This window comes from Nipponia nippon, unplaced genomic scaffold (assembly GCF_047370975.1).
Source record: "Nipponia nippon isolate SJK-2023a ecotype South Korea unplaced genomic scaffold, ASM4737097v1 scaffold_29, whole genome shotgun sequence".
Taxonomy (NCBI): Eukaryota; Metazoa; Chordata; class Aves; order Pelecaniformes; family Threskiornithidae; genus Nipponia; species Nipponia nippon.
In genome coordinates, this window is record NW_028262346.1 from 6748444 (window position 1) to 6773320 (window position 24877).

The 24877-nt window shown below is 45.0% G+C and overlaps 2 protein-coding genes across 2 annotated transcripts in view; one reads left to right on the forward strand and one right to left on the reverse strand.

The window, feature by feature from the left end:
* Positions 1-3124, forward strand: part of KATNAL2 (katanin catalytic subunit A1 like 2) — a 32866-nt gene extending 29742 nt beyond the window's left edge. Inside the window, 1 exon segment of the mRNA XM_087763656.1 lies at positions 329-3124. Within this exon segment, the coding sequence (XP_087619782.1) occupies positions 329-468 (140 nt within the window). The 3' untranslated portion in view covers positions 469-3124.
* Positions 3112-22710, reverse strand: HDHD2 (haloacid dehalogenase like hydrolase domain containing 2). Its single transcript, XM_087763668.1, is given in 7 exon segments — positions 3112-3215; positions 4269-4332; positions 5315-5555; positions 11844-11928; positions 17115-17323; positions 19943-20044; positions 21890-22710. Coding segments are annotated over 6 exon segments (804 nt in total). The 5' UTR covers position 20044; positions 21890-22710.
* Between the last annotated feature and the right edge of the window lie 2167 nt (positions 22711-24877).

Below are 24877 nucleotides of genomic sequence, written 5' to 3' on the forward strand. Positions count from 1 at the left end.
TGAGCAGAGACTCTGATCTGGGAAGTGATGATCTACTGCTGTAACTCTAGAAATTATAATGTTAACCCCAGCAGGTGGCGCTCTGTTATCTGCTTAGAAAAGTTTTAAACTGTACATTTCTAAAACATCTACCTAAGCTAACATTTCTGAAAACCAGGCCTTTTTTTAACGCTGTCAGTGTCTGTGCTCTGTCCACAAATACAAATTTTTCTTTCTCTCATGAAGTTTATTCTGTTGTTTTCGTATATTAAGTGTTGCATTAGGCAGGGACATAAAATAATGTCTTTTGGTAATAATAACAGTATTTAATCAATTCTCGTCTCTTTAGGTAACAGTAACTTACCCGTGATCCGATTAGACATGATCACAACAGCAGATTTCCTGGATGTGATCGCCCACACCAAGCCATCGGCAAAGAATCTAAGCCAGAAGTACACAGCTTGGCAGAGAGAATTTGAGTCAGTTTGAAAAGAAAAACCCCAAAAGACTGAAAACTTCCAAGACTTTTTGCTAGCCAAAATGGCATCGCCTTGCCTCCAAGGGACCGAATGGTGATGGGGAAGGAAGTGCTGTTGTTTCCAGGAAAGAGAACGTAGTGAGAAATGCCAGGGGGAAATCTTCACTCTCGAAATGTAATGGGGTGGGGAGTTGTTTGGTTATTTTTTATTAGTCATTTTCAATGACCATTCAAAAAAACATTCTTCATGGAAATAATGTAATGGCAGTTGCTATGTAATGAAGACTCTAGCCTTAATTTTTTGTATAAAGACTTAGAGATTGCTTGCTTGTCGGTCTTTATTCATGACAGTTGTTTACAGGCTTGGGGTAGAAGAACTGGAGCAGAAAGCTCGTTAAGAACTGTCAGATGATTAGTGTAATTCTCCCTGTCTGAGACTCACTGGAGCATCACAATCAGCATAGCTTTACCAGCAGAGACCAGCATCCTTTTTAATGCAACGTAAGTCACTGCTTTCAGTGAAATCTGGGACCTTAGCAGTGCCTTGTAAATTTGGTTAGTTTGTCATCATTTTCAGCTGAGATCAAAGCCTTGATATGCCAAATGTATTACTTTCCAGTTTGCTTGGGGCATTTCCAAGGTGGAAAAGGCAAGGAATTAGAGGAACTTGGAAACGTTGTAGAAAAATCAGCAGATTGAGGCTAATCTAACGAGAAACTGGACTGGTCGTTACCCGCTGGTTTGCAGCCAGCCATAAAATGCGAAGAGCGAGCCTTTGCAGCGCAGTGGTAAATAGTAGCCAAGTTGGAGGAGACTTTTCTGCTTATAAATATGGCCAGGTAACCAGTCAGGACCGCCACATCTCCTTTAATCTTTTAATTAGAAATTCTCATCAGTCATGTTTTCAGGCTCTCAGGTCTCATGGCTGCCCCTCTCTTACCCCGCCTCTCGCTTGGCAAGACGGTTATCCTCTCTGCAGCTCTCCCAGTGTTTTTCTTGCATGGGCATGTGTGCAGCTGCTTTTCTAAGTACCACAGTCTTGCATGCTTTCCAGCATGCTCCGGGACCTCTGAAGCACTGACAGCCTCTCTTTTGTTCTAGCATCACTCACCTTGTCAGAAGCCTTTATGGGAAATGTCTTCACAGGATTTTGCTTATCAATCTCTCGCCTCCTGAACCTGACTGACTACGGGCCAAAGACCTTCCTTATGTACTCGAAGCAGAAACCAACGCAGGTTCAGAATTGTTGGCATGAACACTAGGTGTGTGAATGTATTCAAAACTGTAGGTTACAATTTATGAGGGCACACAAACAGTATCTAAAGATGGCCTTTGTTCCTGGGGGGTTTATTGTTTCTTGTATTTCTGCTGCAGAGTCTGCTCCATCCACACTCTCTGTCTCAGACAGAGATTAAATCTGAATGTAGGTAACCACCCACCAAAGTGAGACTGCAGACAGACAATATTTTGTGTAAGGAGAGCTTCCCATTCATTCATCACGATGATTTTTCTTAACAAGAACGAGCATGGCTCATTAACACAAAACTATATTTTCAATAAGGTTAATACTCCAGTAAAGTATAATTACAATCTAATAATTTAACAGTCAGGAGCACTGTAAAACAACTGTAAAGGACTTTGATTATTACAGTTCACAAATGGACCAGAAAAGCTATTTACCATCATTACAAAGTTGGTTCATATTGATGGATTTAGCGCATAGGAAAAGCACTGCGTACTACAGAATTAAATTTCATTTTACAGCTCTACTAACCAACTGTGTAAAAACTGGAATCTGTCCCCATGGCTTGTGGAGGATTTTTCCCATAACATTAAAAAGAAACAAAAAAACCCCCAATGATAGTGAAATTTTGCAACTGTAGCATTAATAGGACCCTGCTGAAGTCTAATTTCAAAAATTCACAGTCTCTAAGGCATTTAATACTAGATTTGTCTTTCTGTACCATTCTTTTTAATAACAGCATCTAATTAAAACATCTGTAAAATGCTGACAGTTTTAATTTTTATGTAAAATTTGAAAAACAAAACCCAGGATCTGTTCTAATGAGAGGAAAGATATCAACAGTAGTTATTATTAAACAATGGTGAGATTTTAATTTAAAAGTCACTTCTAAATGTGCCTAATCTCTACCTCTAAATTAGAGAAGAGCAGAGGCATACTCAGTGAAATCACTACAGACTGACTAAGGCTCTGTTACTCTTTGAGGTTTATTTACTTGAGTATTTCCAGTGCATTTTTTTTCAGTTTAGCTTATTCAGCAGAAGAACGTGACACTTTCCAGACAGGGCTTTTCATCAGTTATTTCTTGAAAACTGAAAATAAACAGAACTCTCTGCCATGCTCCCTATGTCATTCAGGAAAGCAGCTGTGTTGGTTGTAGCCTTTCTGTCTCACCTGCTGGGTATCAGTGGTCCCTCATCACATCCTCATGAAACTACTACAGGAAAGGGGCTTTGCTGTGACTGGGCTGGGGCCCACACCCATCCTCTGCCTTTTCACAACTCAAGCGGAAGGAGCTCACGGCTAGGTTTCTGATGCAATGCATGCATTGATCCTGTGACCTTAATTTTTGAAGGAAGAGTAAAGGTAATGATGTGAAACGTATGTCTCTTCAAACTAACTATGCCCTTTCTCATAGCAGATGCTATAGGATATGTTCCACTGCTTCTGGGAAATTCCCACAGGTTAAGTAAGGAGCTGGATTGATTCTGTCTTCATCTGCTGGTCGGTATTTACCTGTAACAGATCAACAAGAAGATACATTTACCACGCTCCTTTGGGTATCCTTTTTTTCCCTGAAAATTACAGCCTCCTCGGATCAGTAACAACCAGACACGGTAGGAGGAATGCCCATCTGAGGTTCTCCTGCAACAAACATCCTGCAAGTCTTCCCTAAACAAACACTGAGCCTTACTGAAGATTCTTCCAGGGGTGGCTCTGGCTCAAAATCAGTGTTACTTATGCACTGGTTTCACTCTACTGTACTGGCACTGTTCCTTCACTGACTATTCAGACATTTGCATTGTAGGTTCTTGAAATAAGAATGTTATCATCTTCCCTTCTGGGTTTTATGAGGAAGAGTAGGATTACTTGCTTTGAGTTTCAACATAATGGACTGTGTGGCATGAGCAGCTGCCACCTCAGAAAGACCTTACCCAGTCCATGGTACCATCCATAACATTGATAATACCTGTCAGTCCCTTAAGGTTCCACTTTTGTCTGAAGCAAAATTACTTTTATAATTACCAGTGTAATTACTAGCGAATGTCACCAGAGTTCCTGAATGATCAGAGGTTACATTGCTATGACTGATTTTGGCAATCTAAGATGTCACAGTAACAGTTCTCTCTGTTCTTTGATTAGTGCTCAGGATTTTAGAGTCATTAGAGCAAAATATTCACACCTTCAAGATCAGCCGCCCCCATCTTCATATCATATTACTTCATATCATCCTGCTATCAGTTTGGGGTCTGTGCTCTAGCCCTGTTGAAACATTAAATATAACAGCCTATCCTGACTTAATCGCAATCTACTGCTTGACAGGCTGCCACACTGCAGCTAAGGAAATGTATCATCTGCTGCATTCACCCCAAAATGAATGGGGTGATGGACTCGGGGTCTCCCAGCAGCCCCCTGGGGTAACAAACCGCAGGAATGGTGGGCCTCTACAAAGCTAGACCCAGGGCTCAGAGCGTACCTTCACTTTGGGCACGGGGGCTGCCAGTACCCAGGGCCAGATCACTGAATGCACCACTGTCTCCCAAAATGGCCGATCTATTGAGTACTTACCGGTCCTTACCAAAATCCCATGCATGCCCGCATTCTGGGCTCCACCAACATCATCCCTGCAGTCCTGGGACAGAACAGGAGATCAGCTGGTTAGTGGTCACAGACACTATTTGTTAGCAAGTTTTTCATGACATTCTTTGCTTTGCACATCACTAACCAGCCACTTAAAAGCAGCTCCACGGAGTCAAATCTTTTAGCTACTTATTAGACAAACTGTCACAGGAATGATTTACTATGTGCCTGATCAAATAGCAACTGAAGTAAGAGAAATAACCCCATGGACTACATGTTAAATCCTGCAAGTTTTGATGGTTCAGTTTTCACCCCTCATTTAATCGCTTTTAGAAAGATCCGTTCATGGCATTTGGGAGGCACAACACACAGTGGAGATGAGCACTACTGTTGTCCCGAAAGCAGTCATTCGCCCAGTGTGCAGATGCCAATTAACGCACAGAGCAGAGGTATTTTATTTCATGTCTGCGCAGAGATGGGTGCTAGGTGGTAAATCCACAAAGCTAGCACACCTTCGTACAAAACTACAGCATATTTATTTTACTACATGATTAGTATAATCCTACCTAAATTTACACTTATTGGTTAGCGATTAACATTGCATACACTATTGGTTTACTGTATTTAAATTAGCCTCGCTTGCTATGTAAATTAGCACGCATGCTCCTTTCAGGTGTGGGGGGGCAAGTCTTTTCGGTCCTGACTTGAGTCGGTGGTCATGATCTCCCCTCGCCACATTTACCTTTCATCCAGTTACTGCAGTTTTATCAGACTTCATGTTTTTCTGGCCACCATCCAGTCTTTGGTGCCAAGATGTTCCCTTTTATCAGTCCGGTAGCTCTTCTTCAAGGGTATAGTCGTTGATTTTCCACGGTTCGTTAATTAAACAAATACCCTTATGTCTTTTAGCTCCCTCCCAAATTCCTTTCCCAGAGCACAGGTGGTTTGTAGTTTTGCTCAGTGGAAAATATTCACTTTCTGCAGGATAACACTATGTTAACAGGCAGGTGATCAGGTATTTGGTCCCCATGTACATCACCGATCATGACGGCCTCCTCTGGGGCACAGTCAGTCCCCCGCAAAGTTTCTAGGAAGAAGGTTTGGTTTGGTTTGGTTTCTGGTTTGGTTTCTGGCTTCCCCACCACTGTCACTTTGGTGTCTGTTGCGTATTCCAGCCCAGCTACAAAAGGTCCAGGTCCCAGAGCCATGCTATCTTTTTTCTTGAAATATCTGGCTTTATGAATAGCTATAAGAGGAGCCCCATCCAAAATCAACCTAAAGAATGAATGAAGAAGGAAGTACAAAAATTATATTACAGAAACGATATTTACAGCTGAAGACCTGAACTGGCTTTCATTTAAGTTGATGACAAAACTCCCACTGACTTTCATGAAGCCCAAAATTATAATGCAAGCTAGCTATTAATTTAGAGAGTTAAATAAAGTTCCATCCTTTCTTTTCCCCAGAAACAGCTAATAAAACAAATCCCCCCAAATAAAGAATTTATTATATCTTGAGGATTTTAACAGGTAACTATTTTTAAATCCTGCCTATATCTCTCATGCAATTATGTCCATTAATCTAAGCAGCCTCACTTTTCACTAAGGCAAACATCCTAACATTAGAACCCATCTGATTTCCCCACGCAAATATTTTAAAATACATTAACCACAGATAGTGGCTGTAGGTAGCAGTTTGATGGCCACAGCCTTAATCTCCTTGCCTGGACTGAGAACACAGCAGTACTTTCAGGACGCTGCTGCCAGGAAATCTGCAGCCATCAGTTTTTGGGGCTGTTGGTATCACCTGTAACAGCCGAACAACTATGTGTTTCCAGCAGAGATGGGTGTTCATGTGAATCCCAGGTAGAAGGTGAATCATTTTACCTTAATTTGTATTTTAACATTGGAGGAATTACAATAGCAAGTTACACAAAAAGGCACAAAGATATTAGGCACATTCATGTCCCACCGAATTCCCCAGTTAACAGCACTATTACTGAGCCTTTTAGAAACGAAGCTGGATTTGAGCTCCTTGCTATTGGGAACCAAAAATTCCAAGTGGAAGATAGTTCAAAGCAACAAGTCAGCAGATTCCTAACACTTCTGAGTACAATAAAAGGGTCACAGAATAAGGGTCATAATGCACGGTGTGGCAGTGTTACAGGAGGGTCTTGGCTGGGCACAGCACCTGGGAGCCTCAGGAAGTGAGTGCAGCAGTGGTCTGAGAGACTGGGAACTGCTCCCTGCCCAACAACTGAGATCCTCCCACCTTCCATGGGCCCATTTCTGCCCCGACACAACAGCGTGTACTCTCCTCGGAGTTCCACAGACAGCATCTCTGCCTACCAGCTGACCTACCTGTTAAAAACCTGCACAGAACACAGGACTGTCTGGAGTGGGTGGAAAAATGTAAGGGAAGAAGTAATTAAGAAACTCCTGTTGCTCCACTGATCTCAATCAGCACCTCCTTAGCCTCTCCACCCTGTCACCCCTGTCAATTCACTTCATGTCTGCTTGAAGGCTCTTGTTTAACACTTGCCTTGTAAAACCCTTGTGGCAGGGAGTGTGTCTTGTTAGCACACACAGTGCCTGAACAGTGGACCCATGACAGCAAAGTAATAGGGCTTGCTTTCACAGAATCTGGACCTAATTTTTGATTCTTCCATTTCTGTTACCTGCCCAGTAGTTTTTCCTTACAGTAGACACAGCAGCTACCTGTCCTGCAGCAAAGGGAAGCCTGCGTAGCTGCTGCGCCAGGGGAATCCTCCCGGTACTACCAAGCACAGCAATGTTATTGCAGTCCTCCCCCTCCCCAGCCTCCGTTTCAGTGCAACAAAAGCCCTCCAGACAGTATCTATAAAAGTTGAGGTAATGACTGCCAAATGCTTCCCCTTCGATTTCACAGCCCCTTCTTCAGGGACTGCAGGCAATTCCAGTCTTTATCACAACAGATAGGAATGCAACTAGCAAAGCTGGGGGACAGAGGAGAAACATTGGCCATTATCTTCCGGGCAGAAAGGAGGATTTCTTTTCCCCTTAGCCTCACCTGATTTACAAAAAAAATAAAAAAAGCCTTTAAGAAAACAAACAAAATCTTGCTTTGCCCCTTCACTGCCTTTCTGGAGCTCTGCTGCGGCTCTGCTCAAAGAGGCTGGCTTAGGTGAGTTGTATGCTCCTCAGAGGATGTCTGCTCCTTCCCACATGCAGAACAGCCTGAGTACTTTGAGCAGTACATAAATGATAATATTTCATTTCACTTAATTATCACAAAACACTTCTATTGAATCAATGTGTTCCAAAGCAAGCTCAACAAGAAAAGAGCTGGCATGTGTATCATCTGTGAGCAGCCAGGTATGTTCACGACGGGAGGATGCCTCTAGGATACAGAAAAATTTAATTCGACAGCAGCACCACAACCACTTACATTCAGCAGTTTGCATAAAAGATCTCACCTGAGAGAATTCTTTTAAATGTGGCATCAAAATCCCATGTATACAAAAAGAGAAATTTAGTCTCAGTCATTTCAAATAGTGCCTAGAGAATGGCCTTACTCTGTGTATCTCGTTTCGGGACTCATATTGGGTTAGATTTACCTAATCTAATGTTGGATATCAACTGAGTAGTTGCCTACCAGGTAATTAGTCAGCCTGGGCTCGTCACAGTCAATGGAGAGGAAAAAGCACTTCTAGGGCACAGTTCAACTGTCCTATTTTAAGCACTACTAGGGGAAAAATGAATGATGCCTTACAAGTGCCTCCTCTCTCCCTCAGGAGCCCAGGTCTCCAGCTCAGATACAGGCATCGACACAGTAGATATCTGCATTTAATCAGATTCACCTTAAAGTTTTGCTATGAGAAATGCAAATCCCAAGTGACTTAATCATCTGAGCAGTAAAGGACAAGGAATAAAGTAAAGGACATGGCATAAGGCTCAAGAAGAAGAGAATGCGGCCAATAGTCAGTATTTCCATTAGACCAAACAAAACTGACACCGGCAAAACAGTTTACCCTCAATAGAGGACTGGGGAAAAACCCAGAACAAGTCAGCGAGATGTTAAAGGTCAGACAGAGCCCATTCTAGGGCCTCTGCCCAGGCCAAAACACAGGACCAGGAAAGCACCGGGCAAATCCAGGACAGATTCACAGAGGATAAAATCTTCCTCCTGGCAGTCCAGTCAGCCAAGCGGCTGGGAATGCGTCTGTCACAAGGCAAGGTGAACTGAAGGACTCAGCCTTACTCAATACTCAGCCACACCACCCAGACAGCCCTGGATATAGGATGCTCAGGCAGCATGGACTCCGTGCTACCCCCTTGAATACATGTCTCCCTTGGGCAGCAAGGCCATGCCACGCCCACTGCAGGGGACTGGATTTGACCTTCAGCACCTGCCTTCCATCACCAGAGCAAGCGTCCAATTCTGTGTTTAATACAAAAAGCCCAAATCCAAGCTGGGATAACCTCGCCCACCTCCACAGAGCTCCACAGTTCCACAAGCTTTCCTGCGTGTGCTGGCCTGGGGAAGCCTGGGGCCCTCAGGGACTCTGAATGTGATGACTGGTTTCTTAAGTGTCCAGGTCTCCAGCCCAAGGCAGCTAATGACTATTATTCAATGGTTAATATATTCATGGCAGAAATATCAATAAATAAAATTATGTAAGCACTGGAATACATGATGGGTTAAGTTCATGCAGTTGTGAAATTAGAGTCCACTCATGAGTGTGCTGTAAAACTCTAAAATCGATGCTATTGGCAACATGCACTAATAAGGCTGCCAGAGAATCAGTTTGGGTCAATACATGTTCTTATGACATAGAACTGGCATGCAGATAAGGACAGCATTGGCTTCCTACTCCAAGAAGCCTCCATAAGATACTGGTGAGCAGTAACTGATACTCCCTCTTTGGATTTCGTGCTTATAAAGACAGATTAAGGTGCTTGAGATCAGTTTTTTCAAATTCCAAGGTGAAAATCATAGAATTATAATCATAGAATACCAGGATGGAAGGGACCTCAAGGATCATCTGGTCCAACCTTTCTAGGCAAGAGCACAGCCTAGACGAGATGGCCCAGCACCCTGTGTGGTAGCCATCATCCCGTGAAGAAAATGTGGAAAGGACTCATCACATGTATTGTAGCACAGCAGGGAGTTATCCAGGGTGTTATGAGATGTCCTCTTTAGCTCTGAGAGAGCACTAAAGTTGGCTACCAGCTGCCCGCGGGGGTTAGCACTCCCACAGGTGGGATGGGCTGTGCAGGTGGGTGCTCCTCCTCTGTTACAAGGCCAGGCTGATAAGCTTGGCCTAAACCGCTACTGAAGGACAGCGGGTTCCAGAGCTCCCAGTGAAATGAAACAGAAGCACAGCAGGCTCTGTTGGGGTGCAGGGGAGGTGGGATGTTCAGATGACCTTTCTCTGCGCATTTCACAACAGACAAAATGCACATCACTGGGGCTAAACCCAGCAACAGGCTCATGTTCGAGTTGTTGAAGCTAAAGGTTTTTTCAAGTCAAAATCAAGAGTGCTGTGCTGAGCTAGAACTAGAGAGAAGAATGCATGGCTATGCACCTCTGCACACACTATTACATCTTGGCTCCTGTACAGTCACAGATAAATTTTATCTGATTTACCCCTTAATCAACACACAAAACAGAGATTTAGAAATAAGACATACCAGATCAGATCCATAGTTCATCTAGCCCAGCATATTGTGCTGGCCACTCCTGAACACAGGACGCTTCAGAAGAAATTGCTAGAAATCCTGCACTAGGTAAGTAAGGAATCATCTGCCCTAAATACTGGATTTCCTTCCCTATAACATTTGAACTCCGAAGGCTGACGTTTGAACATAGAAGCCGTCTCCCGAATACTTCCCAACATCCTTGTTTTTGTGTATTTCTTCTTGAAGCACTACTAACTTTTTCACCTCAATGACCTGTCAGCCTCGCCTCTGTGCCTGGGAAGATCATGGAACAGATCCTCCTAGAAGCTATGCTAAGGCACATGGAGGACAGGGAGGTGATTCGAGACAGCCAGCACAGCTTCACCAAGGGCAAGTCCTGCCTGACCAACCTAGTGGCCTTCTATGATGGAGTAACTGCATCAGTGGATGAGGGAAGAGCTACGCATGTCACCTATCTGGACTTCTGTAAGGCCTTTGACACAGTCCCCCACAATATCCTCCTCTCTAAATTGGAAGGATATGGATTTGATGGGCGGACTGTTCAGTGGATAAGGAATTGGCTGGATGGTTGCATCCAGAGGGTAGTGGTCAATGGCTCAATGTCCAGATGGAGATCAGTGACGAGTGGTGTCCCTCAGGGGTCCGTACTGGGGCCAGTGCTGTTCAATATCTTCATCAATGACATAGACAGTGGGATCGAGTGCACCCTCAGCAAGTTTGCAGATGACACCAAGCTGAGTGGTGTAGTTGACACGCTTGAGGGACAGGATGCCATCCAGAGGGACCTGGACAAGCTCGAGAAATGGGCCTGTGTGAACCTCATGAGGTTCAACAAGGCCAAGTGCAAGGACCTGCACCTGGGTCGGGGCAATCCCCAGTATCAGTACAGGCTGGGGGATGAAGGGATTGAGAGCAGCTCTGAGGAGAAGGACTTGGGGGTACTGATAGATGAAAAGCTGGACATGAGCCGGCAATGTGCTCTCGCAGCCCAGAAAGCCAACCGTATCCTGGGCTGCATCAAAAGAAGCATGGCCAGCAGGTCGAGGGAGGTGATTCTCCCCCTCTACTCTGCTCTGGTGAGACCCCACCTGGAGTCCTGTGTCCAGCTCTGGGGTCCTCAGCACAGGAAAGACATGGACCTGTTGGAGCGGGTCCAGAGGAGGCCACAAAACTGATCAGAGGGATGGAACACCTCTCCTATGAGGAAAGGCTGAAAGAGCTGGGCTTGTTCAGCCTGGAGAAGAGAAGGCTGCGGGGAGACCTTATTGTGGCCTTTCAGTACTTAAAGGGGGCCTACAAGAAAGATGGGGACAGACTTTTTAGCAAGGCCTGCTGCGACAGGACAAGGGGTAATGGTTTTAAACTAAAAGAGGGTAGATTTAGACTAGATATAAGGAAAAAATTTTTTATGATGAGGGTGGTGAAACACTGGAATAGGTTGCCCAGAGAGGTGGTAGATGCCCCATCCTTGGAAACATTCAAGGCCAGGCTGGATGGGGCTCTGAGCAACCTGATCTAGTTGCAGATGTCCCTGCCAATTGCAGGGGGGTTGGACTAGATGACCTTTCAAGGTCCCTTCCATCCCAAAGCCTTCTATGATTCTATGACAACCGTGACTGTACTTCTGTAGTTTATTTACAGACTGAAAGCTATGAAAACCAGGGCTGGACTGCCTGAAGGTCATGGTTAAGGTCCCAAATCCACCAAGGTTAGTGGCTCTCTTTCAGGCACGGAGGAAGACACCATAATCACGCTACGTAACAGTGATATTGCTACCACCCTCTTCTTCGCATACGAGAAGGATTTCCTCACCTATGTAGAGGTACAGAGCCCAGCACAAGACAGCCACTATTCAAAAAGCCACCAGGAGGGGCCGACTTACCGAAACGCTCTGTTCATCATCTCATAGTGAAAGTGCTCAGGAGCCAGCCCTACCACCACTGCGTTGGGGTCATCAGTGGCTATCCCTAGAAAATCAAAACATGACTCTGAGCGAACAGAATTTTATTCATACTTAGCAGTACACAGTCAACAAGTGCAATTAATCACTTTACAGCAAAAATGAGTATTTTCTGACACAGACACATCACATAGACTAGTTTTAAGTCTTTTAGAAATGAGGAAAGCATCTGTGGAAAAGGTGTTGATCTATCCAGACTCTGCCATCCTTCATGATGAACACAACCCTGCAGCTGGATAGTCTTAGCGGCGACTGTTGAACAGTGATGCTCTCACTGCCTCCACTGAAATGCAGCAGACCACACAAATCACTTTTTTAACTAAATGACTTTTTATTATCTAAGAATCTCTTCCTACATATATTCATCTGCTTTGTAAGACAGTAAAGCAGGAAGACTAGTGAATTCCATCCAGTTTTTCTCTAGTCACAGAAAACTCCACTTAGGGTAAAAAGCCTGACTGTTGTTCTACGTATCAGTCTGGTTATGATGGCAAAGATGGTATTGCAGCATGACCTAGAAGTTGTTACACTAGGTTAGTTTTGGCTCTTCTGGAAGGTCTTTTTTTTAATGTGGATTAGTCCCCCTTGAGAACAGCTTGCACCTCCTTTGTCCCGCACTGCTCCGGAGAAGCATGACTTTTTACATGGTACTGCCACCTCTGAACAGAACCAGCAACAGAAGCAGAGTAGCATCTACAGGAGAAACAGGAGTACCAGAGAGTTTTATTTAGGACAGGTTAAGTATCAGCTGCATTCTGCACTTGCTGGGGGGTTTTGTTCTGCCTTCACACAGCATATTCTCTACACCTTTACTGGGGTAACTAGAGCTCCTGGGTCTCCAGAGAGTGTCATCGCAGCCTGCTGACTCCTGCCGCATGTCCTTCAGCTCAGACAGCAAAATGTACACTCAGAGATGCCATGTGGATTTGTGACACCATCCAAAAGCATCTGGGTCCTTTAACCAAGAATGGATTATGTTCATCCATCTGTGACCAACTTTATAGAGAGATTAGCCAAGAATAGTTCAATAGCAGCCATTAATGGGAATTTAAAACATTCTCCATTGTACTTTAATGTTTCAAGAGCAGCACTGAGAGAATATGAGCAAAACTGCTTGTAGCAAAAAGAAACAAAACAATCCGTTCCAGATCCAAGCAACACAGAAAATGCCACCAATGTACTCTGCTGATACCTCTATCTTTGCCATCTTTTACAGTAGCTGATGCTAATTTTGTAAAACTGATGAAAAGATCCCAAATACATGGAGATTAAATTGATTTAACCACCTTTGGTGAAATAGCTGCTGTCTCTCTTGTTTCTGACCCAAGAAAGCTTTCCTGAGAACAGAAATACAGAGTATTGCTGGGGGCGTATTTCTCTGGATATGATGTTAGGTGGAAGAGATTATCAGCTTTCATTGCTCTCAGAGCCCACAGAGGCTTTTCTCCTGAACGCTTATCTTGCTGAAGATTACTGACTAGACTATGGCACTAAAATTTAACAGGAAATGTCTAGCTCCTAGCAAGATTAGAACCTACTTAAATTACACAGCCATAAGGATTTCAGTTCATAAGGCAAAGGGCAGGGAGCAGTGGTAAGCCATCCACATTTTTGCTGCCTTGACTTTAAATGTGTCGTGGTTTAACCCCAGCTGGCAACTAAGCACCATGCAGCCGCTCGCTCACTCCCCCCTTGGAGGGATGGGGGAGAGAATCAGAAGGGTAAAAGTGAGAAAACTCATGGGTTGAGAGAAAGACAGTTTAATGGGTAAAGCAAAAGCCACACACACAAAGCAAAGCAAGGAATTCATTCACTACTTCCCATTGGCAGGCAGGTGTTCAGCCATCCCCAGGAAAGCAGGGCTCCATCACACGTACCGGTTACTCCGGAAGACAAACGCCATCACACCCAATGTCCCCCCCTTCCTTCTTCCCCCAGTTTATATACTGAGCATGACGTCATATGGGATGGAACAGCCCTTTGGCCAGTCTGGGTCAGCTGTCCTGGCTGTGCCCCCTCCCAGCTTCTTGTGCACCTGGCAGAGCACAAGAAGCTGGAAAGTCCTTGACTAGTGTAAACTCTGCTCAGCAACAACCAAAACATCAGTGTGTTATCAACATTATTCTCATCCTAAATCCAAAACACAGCGCTCTACCAGCTACCAAGAAGAAAATTAACTCTATCCCAGCTGAAACCAGGACAGTATCCACCCCTTATTCCATACCATTTATGTCATGCTCAGGTCCCACATTATCCAATACATCCTCATTAACCACCACCCCACTTATTTTATGGACCACCCCTGTGAAATGTCTGTAAAATGTCCATAAACATCCACAAATGTCCACATAATGTCCATTGAGTTCATTTAGTCCGTGACTTTGGGCTCCATCTGTGGTGGTGGTCGCTCAGGACAGGAGAGGTGGTGTGTTGCGTGGAGTTATTGGGCACCAAAGCCAGCTCAGGTCGGGGCACTGCTGCACTTGCACTGCTTCTTGTAAGGCTTCTCCTCCATTGGTTCAGGTGGTTCCTGCTATGGTAATTCCTATAACATGCAACTCAGATCATGGGTTACAACAATTTAAAGGTATTTCCATTACAATCTCCACCCCTGGCCCCTTTGGGTCAGGATTAACATTGCAATGAACTCCTCCCCTTGCTCCTAGCCTGGCTAGCAACAAGGGGTTCCTGCTATAGTAATTCCCATAACATGCAACTCAAATCCCAGGTTACAACAATTTAAAGGTATTTCCATTACAGTCTCCACCCCTGGCCCCTTTGGACCAGACCATTGGGCTTAACACTGCAATGGACTCCTCCCCTTGCCCCTGCTCTGGCTTGGACTTATCCACAGACTGCAGTCCCTTAGGGGTTTACCTGCTCCAAGTGGAGCCTTGTCTATGAGCCACAGTCTCTCCAGGGGTATACCTGCTGCGGCATGGATTTATCTACAGCCACAGTCACTTAGAGGTGCACCTGTTCCCACATGGCCTTCTCCATGGGCCACAATGCTTTCAGAGATATACCTGCTCCAGCGTGGCCTTGCCCGCAGCCACAGTCTCTTCAGAAGTAAACTTGCTCCACCATGGCCTTACCCATGGCCACACGCTTTGAGGTGCTCCAGCATGACCTCATGCACAGCCACTGATGCCTCAAGGTGTACCTGCTGCAGCATGGACTTATCCACAGCCACAGATGCTTCGAGGTGTACCTTCTCCAGCGTGGACTTATCCTTGGGCCACAGTCCCTTCAAGAGGTATACCTGCTGCGGCACAGACATAACCACAGCCACAGACACAACCATGGCCACAGACACTTCGAGACATACCTGCTCTGGCATGGGCTTATCCACATCCACAGATGCTTCGGGGTGTCCTGCTCCTGCATGGACTCATCCACAGGTCACAGTCCCTTCGACTAGAGTTCACACTGGAGTTCCAGCCTGTCCAGTACAGCAGCACAGAAACAGCAGCGATGCCCTGGCCATCTGCCAGCCTAGGCACGTGGCCATTGCTGTTATCAAAATGTTCCCAGGCACAGCAGAGTAAGATGATAAGCAGTTCAGCATGACAGCAAGCAGCAAAAGCAAAAAGCAGCCACAAACGGGCACTAGACTCTAATATACAGTAAGGCAAGCAAGCCCTGTGGCAAGCACAGAAGCCTGCTGATTAATAGTTAAACAGCAATAACAGCTATAAATTCAATCTAGCACATTCCAGTTAAATCTGTCATTATCTTGAACCCTTCGTGCCCCACGTTGGGCGCCAAAAACGACTGTTGTGGTTTAACCCCAGCCAGCAACTAAGCACCACACAGCTGCTCGCTCACTCCCCCCTTGGAGGGATGGGGGAGAGAATCAGAAGAGTAAAAGTGAGAAAACTCATGGGTTGAGATAAAGACAGTTTAATAGGGAAAGAAAAGCCGTGCACGCAAGCAAAGCAAAGCAAGGAATTCATTCACTCCTTCCCATCGGCAGGCAGGTGTTCAGCCATCCCCAGGAAAGCAGGGCTCCATCAGGCATAACGGTTACTTGGGAAGACAAACGCCATCACGCCCAATGTCCCCCCCTTCCTTCTTCTTCCCCCAGCTTATATACTGAGCATGACGTCATGTGGTATGGAATAGCCCCTTGGCCAGTCTGGGTCAGCTGTCCTGGCTGTGCCCCCTCCCAGCTTCTTGTGCACCTGGCAGAGCACGGGAAGCTGAAAAGTCCTTGACTAATGTAAACTCTGCTCAGCAAGAACCAAAACATCAGCGTGTTATCAACATTATTCTCATCCTAAATCCAAAACACAGCACTCTACCAGCTACTAAGAAGAAAATTAACTCTATCCCAGCTGAAACCAGGAGAAAATGAAAGTCTGAATATACAATATACAGTTTTCAACTCTGAGTACGTTAAAAATATGGGTATATCTTCACTACTCTTGAAACAATGATGTGGTTAAGTCAAGGACTAACTGTCCTAGCTTCAGGCACCTGCCAGACATGTCCAAGTTAGAATACATCATCTTCTACTCCCCTTATTGTTGAGGAACTGACACGGGAACATGTGAAAGCAAAGCAAGTTTTAACCAGGTCTTTAGAGATGACAATCTAGAGAAGTCAGGGTGGTGAACCTTCTGTCACCAATTAAGGTATCAAAGTACATGGAGTGAGACCTAGATGTTCAATACAAGATAAGTAACAATAACTACCTGGAGATTTTGCATTTAATAATAATCTATTAAGAGAGAAATAGCCTCCTGCGTGTGCCTACACACTGGCTTTTCAGCTCTTTATGAGCAAAACCTCTGTACAATAGCTGAGGGAAACCAGATTTCCAACAAACTGGCACATCCTTGCTATAAAACAAATCAGCACTGGTAGGTGCAATAAATCTCCAATGATCTAGTGATAAGTATTACTTTTTTTTACACTGGAAATTAATAAAAAGTACTGAGTTTTACCCAAATTCCTGACTATTTGAAGGCTTTGTCTGCCATTTCCACTACTCCTCAAGAAGCTATGACTTCCGACTGTTTAATGTTAATTTAAAAAGAAGAAAGGACCTTTATGACTCTCCAGAGTTCCACATTTCAGGCTTCATCATGGCTAGTGGTATATATATGATTGTCATTCTACAAAATGGAGAGTATTATGTTTCCTTAGTTGTCCAGTAACTTCCCCCGTGCTGTTCTCTGACCACCTCACCTGTGAAATCAGGCAGGGCCTTATCATCCACCAAGAGGAGAGGCCGCACCTGCTTTTGCTCCAGATTATTTCTGGCTCCTGTCAGAGATGTGAAGATCTCATTTTCTGCAATGTCAAATCCCAGTTTCGTCAGCCTCTCCAGCAGGTCTCTCTTGCACTCCTTCGTCGTGTTTGTCACAAATTGAATGATAACCGGAGCGCTGTGCAGCCTGATGGATGAAGAGCAAAGGCAAATTGGCCACAGCATCCTTCTATTTACGTCTCTTTGGGACTGAAAAAGGACCATTTGTCTAAAGGCTGTGGATGAAAAGACTGTATACAACCCTGAGTACTGGTGCCACACAAGAACCATGAGGTTGTTAACTTCTGTGGACTGAGAGGGCAACGTGAAACAGATGGCAAGAATTACAGCTACCAGAACAAGACCAAGTCTCCCCTGCTTTGCTTCTACCAGGAAAAGTCTGGAGGAAAATGGTGATTCCAAACTCCATCTTCATAGTAGTAGAAAACACATCTATGATCAACAATAACTAGTTTGAAAAGCCTTTTCATTCAAACTAGATAATAAATAAACCAGCCCTGCATTCTAGATCAACAGCAGCCTGAAACAAAATAAATAAACAAAAGAGCCTTGTTGCTAAATTAATATATTGAAGTCCACATGCCAAGTGAATTTCACAGCAGCTGTGGCTCATTCAGAGATGTAGGATGCTCTAGGAGCCTATGTTACCTGTGCGGCGATTTTATGCCAGCTTTTGCAGCCATTTCTCCCTTTACTGAGGAACACCAATATCACATAAAACCACATTATTGCCCTACACTGACAGTACATGCTACCAAACAATCAAATAATTTTAAGTGACAATTTCAACAGCGTTCCCTTTAATTATTCCCCCACCATCACTTTCTGTTTGTTGCTATAGAAACGAACATTGGCATCACGACTGCATGGAGAACATCAAAATAAAGTTGGTCAACGCTGGAGATTTGCTTGCACCTGTCACTTCTTTCTCTTGTTTGTCAGATACGCTGACCCTTCACAAGTATGAACTGGTGAAAAAGTCCCCTGGCTGCTAATAAAATATTTTTTTTTTTCCTATGGACCTCAATACTGAGAAGTAACCCTGAAAATGGAATCTATCCATTTGTTCCCTAAGCAAGCTTCCTGCCAATCATTTCAGCATCTCTTTAGGAAGGACAATGACATGGATTAGCAGAAAAGAGCATGAGAAAATATTTTTTTCAAACCTCTAAGCAAAAAGACCTGGCTGTTCTTGGCAGTGAAATGACACCTGCTCTCCATACCTGTGACAGCAGGTTGAAGCCGACAAACAGCACCAGACTCTTTCTGCACCTTATCCCTTCTCTAACCCCCTCCCTTGCCAAAGCAAGGCTCAGCAGAAATCAAGCAGAAGCAGGAGACAAAGGAGAATCAGTGGCTTTATAAAACAGTTTGTCTTCTGATTCTACAGAAGCCATTTCTTCTGTCCTGTCTGCTGCCTGGGGGTTTGGAGGTGAGCAGCAAACAGGACAGATATTGAGCTCTTCTCGACAACGTCACCACTTTTATATAATATATATATATATATATATATAAATATATATGGATTTTTGAGAATGCTGACTCTCACCTGGCACAAGTTCTCCCTGCAGCATGAAACACCATGCAGACAAGGTCCAGCAAATGAATGGGTAATGAATGAGTACCCAATGCTTTAGCAGTTTTTACTTCCTAGCAATTTTACATCTTTAGGAGATAATTATTTCCACAGAGTTATTTGTGAAAAGAAATGCAGAGTTTCCTTATCCCTCTGTGAACTTTTCCTCTGAGCAACAGTCTAGCTTTATAAAAATCTAAGCAGCCAATACAACTCCAGTAAAAGCTTCTCGTCCTTAATTCAACCCTATTCCTCTCTCCCGATTCTTACTGTCACAGCATCTTAAGGTGTCCTCCCTCACTCATCACGATAGCACTTTGTGTTTTTCTTCATCTATTGCAAGATGTCTTCTCCAGGAAAACAGTTTCATAACGCAGTTCAAAGACCCCTGGGGTTGCATATCGCATTTTGCCACTGACTTGGCCAGATTAAGTCATTTTACTATGCCTCAGTTTCTTTAGGCACCCTTTCATCAGAAGAGAAAAAGGTACTTCACTGTCCTGTTTATTAACGTGTTGAAATTCCTACAAAAGATAGGCTGTTATCAAATGTTCCTCAAACTAAAAAATGACTGAGGTTGTTTACCTAGCAGAAAGAAACTTTAAAAATAATAGAGCAAAGCCTTGGCTGAAAGACCAAATGAAATGAGAACTCTGCAAAGTATGCCTTCCTCACTAGGCCAAGTTATTCTCTCTGTTATTCCACTTCAGCTCACCACAGACCTAAGGGCGCAGACAAACAATCAGGTTCCTGTAGCTAAACAGAGCACCGAGGAACAGCTCACCTGAAATGACTTTGATGTACATGGGGTAATTCAGGTTAAATAAGTACTTTCCACTTTGCCTAAGGCTGTAGTCCCATATGAATTACCAGAAACACTCTAAATATTGTCTTTTTCTATCTAGAAAAGACTTAGAAAAGACCTAGAGAACAACTTAGAAAAGCCGCGGGGGCTCAGGTGATACATGGCAACTTTTCAATATCTAGGCCCTTTGCTGATTTCTCTTGGTATTAATACGGGTGTAAATGAAAGCAGAATTTGGCTGCACATTTGCTTATCCACGACAGCGTAAAAAGGGCAAAAGCTTCAGGCCTGTTTACTTAAAGAAGTGTCTTTGTGCAAACAGCGCTGGCATAACCTATCAGAGGAAATCGAAAAAGGTAGCTTGCCTTTTAAGAGCTTCCTGCGCACCTGGCACAGCCGAGTCTTCAATATGAAGCGTGCCGCTGAGATCCACCAAGACAGCTTTCAGCACACACCGAGCTGCCATCCTTCCTTCCCCTGGGAAACAGCAAATAAATGAAACAACAAAAAACTGGTTAGCAGACAATGGATAATAAAAATAAGGAACTCAGTTAAGCGCCTCATTTGTGCCAAGCCCAGTATTACTCAGAACATTACTCGCGGTATTAAATGGGCCCCTTTAGACAGAGAAATAAAAGGCAGTGTTTAAAAAAATACATAATTGATGGGATGGTATTTTCCCAAAGACTCTGTATATGGAAATCAGATGCTATTTGTTTTTTAAGTGCCTTTATTTGTGCGCGTCAAAAAATTCTCTAAACAACTAAGACTGTTGGGAAGAGGATCATTAGGTCTGGTATTGCTGGTTCAAGGCCTCAGCAAGCACATTTCGGCAAGTTCCATCGACACCAATGGCACTGTTCAAGTAAAAATAAATACAGTACTACTAAGCGATGATACAGTGCTCTGACCATAAAGCTCAAAAAGCTCTGCAAAAGTGGATATTGTTAATTTTGTTTTTGTAAGCGAGATCTATGGTGATCCAGCCCACAACACAATTCAGGTGCCCTAACTCTTAGGTTATTCGGTAGTTGACTGCCTGTGTGCCAGCATGGATTTAGCCTGGAAGCTCTCAGGGCTCAAGGATATTCAGCACCCCAAAGGGTTACTCCCTCTCCTTGCAAAGGGGACAGTCAAGCAGTTTTTCTACAGCAAGCTTCTGTGTCACACTAAAGGAGACTCAGCCCAAAATAGAAGCCAGCATTCAAAGGGCAAAGGCACTGAGGTCATGTCCAAGTCATCTGGCTAAAAAGCTGTCTTCAGGAACTAGTACTTCTCCTTATGTGTGCTGCAAGCGCTGTATTTTGCTCCACAAGCAAGTTTGCTGAACTATTTCTTAGCAAATGTCCAATACGGAAACTTTTCTCCTGTTCGTTAGACAATAACAACTACCTGATCTGTCATCACTAGCAAGTCATCACGATTTTATGTTGAGCCCTTCTGGTTACAGACAGAACACGTAACATGTATGTACTTTTAAAAAACACACAGAGTAGTCAACACCATGATTAGAACCTGCCTTAATAAATCTAATTTTCTATCAGGACAGTTTTATCTTTGCAGACAGTTTTATCAATGATCAAGATCACATGAACTTGATGTCTCAGGTACAAGACAGGTACAGAAAACTTTGAAATTCCACTTTCATTACTCCTGCTGGTTCCCTGCAGTAAGAAAAAAAATATAATGCTTATTTTAGAGTATGTCTGTTGCTACACAGGCCAAGGTTGAAAGTCTATGATAAAGAGCTGATAACAGAACTCCTAAGGGAGCTTCATCAATTGCATGGGAAAAGAGGGCACCAGGTTTCTAAGACATCTTCTCTGAGTAAAATACTTAGTGCAGACAAAGTGCCTGAACAGAAGGGAATTTGCATGACTCCGCATTATTTCCGTGATAAAAAAAACTCTCCTCCCTCAGGTACTTCAACTCTAGCACAGGGAATTTTGAGTGCTGAGAGAGATTAAAAAGAGGGCCAAAGAAGATGCTAGTATATAAATTCTCTAGCCAAATACACATGACTGCAGAGCAACTGCGCCGTGACTGCATGGATAGCACAGCTAAGGACGGGGATAGAATACCCTAGGTTAGCAGAAATGGGATTTTTTTTTTTTATTCTTCTTTTACCCTAGATCTCCATTGGTTCTCCTATTCACAGTGTATTTATTCAGGTGGTATGGAAGTTATTTGCAGAGCCAGTTTTCAGCATAGCTGATTTTAAGTATAAAGCTCATAGCCTAGTAAGAAAGTCCTGAAAAACTTCAGTACCTCAGTTTTCATAATCACAGCCCAACACGTTAAGGGAACCTCACCTTCATGCTGGCATTACAGCTACAGCAACGGGATGAAGCCATATGGTCATTCAGGCTGGTCAGGACATGAGGGACCATCCAGTTCCACTCCTACCCGGTCTTTGGCAGCCTAAGGGGCCTACATGCCGTATAGGGACACAACAAGGTGCTCACAACCTACGTGAAAGAGGCCTCATCCCCTTGCTGGAAGGCTTGTAATGGCACAGATGTGTTGGGGCCACGGAGGGGCTGATCTCCATGGCAGAGGTGCCCGGCACTGCCTGCACAGGGCCGGCCTCCCCCAGCTCCTGTCCCTCCTCTCCCCCAGACCCCACCACAGGGCCTGCGCAGTACCGCCAGCAAAGGCCGGGCCTTTCCCTCAGAAAACGGCACAAGTCAGGCAGCAAAGCTGGAGCCCCTGAAGCCACTGGCGAGCCCCAGGACAAGGCAGCAGAGTGGCCCAGGCCCGAGGCCGGCTGCACTGAGCGGAGCGGGGCCCCAGGCTCAAGGGCCATCCACCCAGCCCCACAGAGAGCCCACACGGCCTCCCCCGTGGGCCTGCCATTTCCCCCTGAGGAGACGGGGACAGTCAGCGTCTCCCTGCTCGCTGGGGAGCCCCGGGGACGCTCCCCTGCCCCACAACGCCTTCGAGGACGGATGCCTTCGCCATACTGAGATGGTACCGCCTCTTTCCGCCAGTTTACAATGGGCAGGCGGGCTGGTCCATTCTCTGGAGGGGGGGCCTCCGAGCTCGGCGGGCTCCCCTTTCCCGTGACGTGGATGGTTCCGTCCGCCCGTTCGCGCTCGAAGAAGGCGAGCGGGCCCACTGGGACGAGAGGGGAGAGCAGCTTGGCAGCAGCCCCCCCCCTCCCCGAGACTAACCTGCCTCCAGCCGCCCCGCCGCCGCCCCGGCACCCTGCCCGCCGCCGCGCCGCACCGCCCCGCGGGGCCCTCGCCGAGCCAGGGCTGCCCGGCCGAGCGCCGGTGCCCACTTGCTACCGGCATGGCAGCCGCAGCCGCGGCCAGGCGCGGAACGGCGGCAGCGCTCAGCCCTCAAGAGCCGGTGCCCCCGGGCTGGTCTCTGGCAGTCGCCGACAGGCGGCGTGGCGGGCAGCCCGCGGCGGCGCTGAGGGGCAAAGGGCGAGCGGCGCCTCAGCGGGAAGGGCGGACGTTTCTCTCCGCTGGCGGCAGGCCGGCCCTGCACGCTGAGGGAGGGGGGAACAGCCGCCTTCTGGGGCGGTCTTCTAGGGGATGCGGCCCCGGTGCGCTTCCAGGCTGAAGCCGCCCAGCGAGGTATTTGTGGACATCAGCTTCCTACAGCTGCTCTGTTGGAAACATATCTTTGTAAGGACTGTGCTTCGCTTGTGACAGTAGCAAGCCCCCAGTCTGTGGAGACCACTCTGCCTGTGATGGCAGCAGAGCGTGCCATGCTCATCTGCAGGAGAGGCAACATACAGAAAACATGATTAGATGCAATTGCACTTTAAGCTATTGCAGTTAGGATTTCATAAGAAACGAGGGCACATCAATGAATTAAGTATGATATACATTCACAGGTTTAGATTGTGATGGTACATCAAAAAACCCAAGGTATATAAGATGGTACAATTCTAAATTCATAACATTGCAACCTAAGGTGAGAGGTCAAAGGTAATTAAAGTGAGTTTGAGATTCCTTTACTCCTGTACAAACCCATTACCTTCCTGCTTTTCCCTTTGCCTGTCCCCATGTCCTTCAAAACAAAACCTTTAACAGTACAGGTATACAGAAGTGATCCCTTATTCCTGTCTGTATTTGCACTAAAGACACTGTGATGTGGCACTTAGGGACACGGTGGACTTGGTAATGTTAGGTTAATGATTGGACTTGATGATCTTAAAGATCTTTTCCAACCTACACACAATTCTATGATTTTAAGTGTCCCACAAGCTTCATTTTCACCACACAGCCAGCCACGACTGGTACCACCACACTGCAATCTACTGCTGTGAAAACATCTTCCGTTTACAAATCCTTACTAGAAATGGGCCAATTATTCTACACTGGAAAGTCGTAGTCCTCACCTTGATCTGTAAAATGTTCTGGTTATTGTCATTTCTGTGCCAGGTATGAGTAATAATGCTCTTCATGGTTTGAAGTGACGACTGGATCACAGGCTACTTTGCACATGGAGCTCTTTGCCAAGTGGAAACTTTTTTTGCATGCTCCCTGTTATTGAAGAACCCGAGCCCCTGCCAGGTTTGAGGTGCTTCGCTTAAACTCAGTCACAGCAGACATGTTTCAGAACTGCTCAAAGGCACACAAGGAGACAGTGCCAGTGTAATTACTCCCTTGCCGTTTTTCTCTACACTCCTTCCTTCTCTGCCTGTTTGCTGTCTACCTTTTTGCCCTCATCCCTGCTCGTTACCTGGGAGACCTGATCTTCAGCTGCTGCCCCACTTTGAATCACTATTTTGCATCTGCCAGGTAAAACACGTCCCAGTTTTGCCTCAAATGCAGGATTCCTGCTGCACAGAACCACTGCTCCTTTTTACTGCATGTGCCTAATTGATTTTGAAATGATCTGCCCATGTGCTGTAAGCCATGCACTGAAACTTCAGCCTTTCTGAAAGGACAGAAAGAGGGGGGAAATCACTTTTTACCCGTTTTTAAAGCTGCTGCTTGTAATCTTTAGTACTGGCTTTTATTTTGGTAAGATCGAATGTTTTAACAGTCAATAAATACAAAAAGGAAATGGTACTTAAGCTGTGCTTCAAGTCATTCAGTACTCCAATCCAATGCATTAGCAATGGAAACATCTACCACTGCTTTTTTGCAAAAATTTTACAAAAATACAAAAAGGCCTGCATACCTTCCATGTTTTATCTGTTCAACATACTGTCTGATTTCCATGAAAGACAGAGATATGAAAATAACTGATCCAGATGCTACCCTCGTCACCTCTGAATTACATGAAGATTAATATAAAGAAATACTTTATAACAGATCTGCCTACTCTAGAATTTAAAG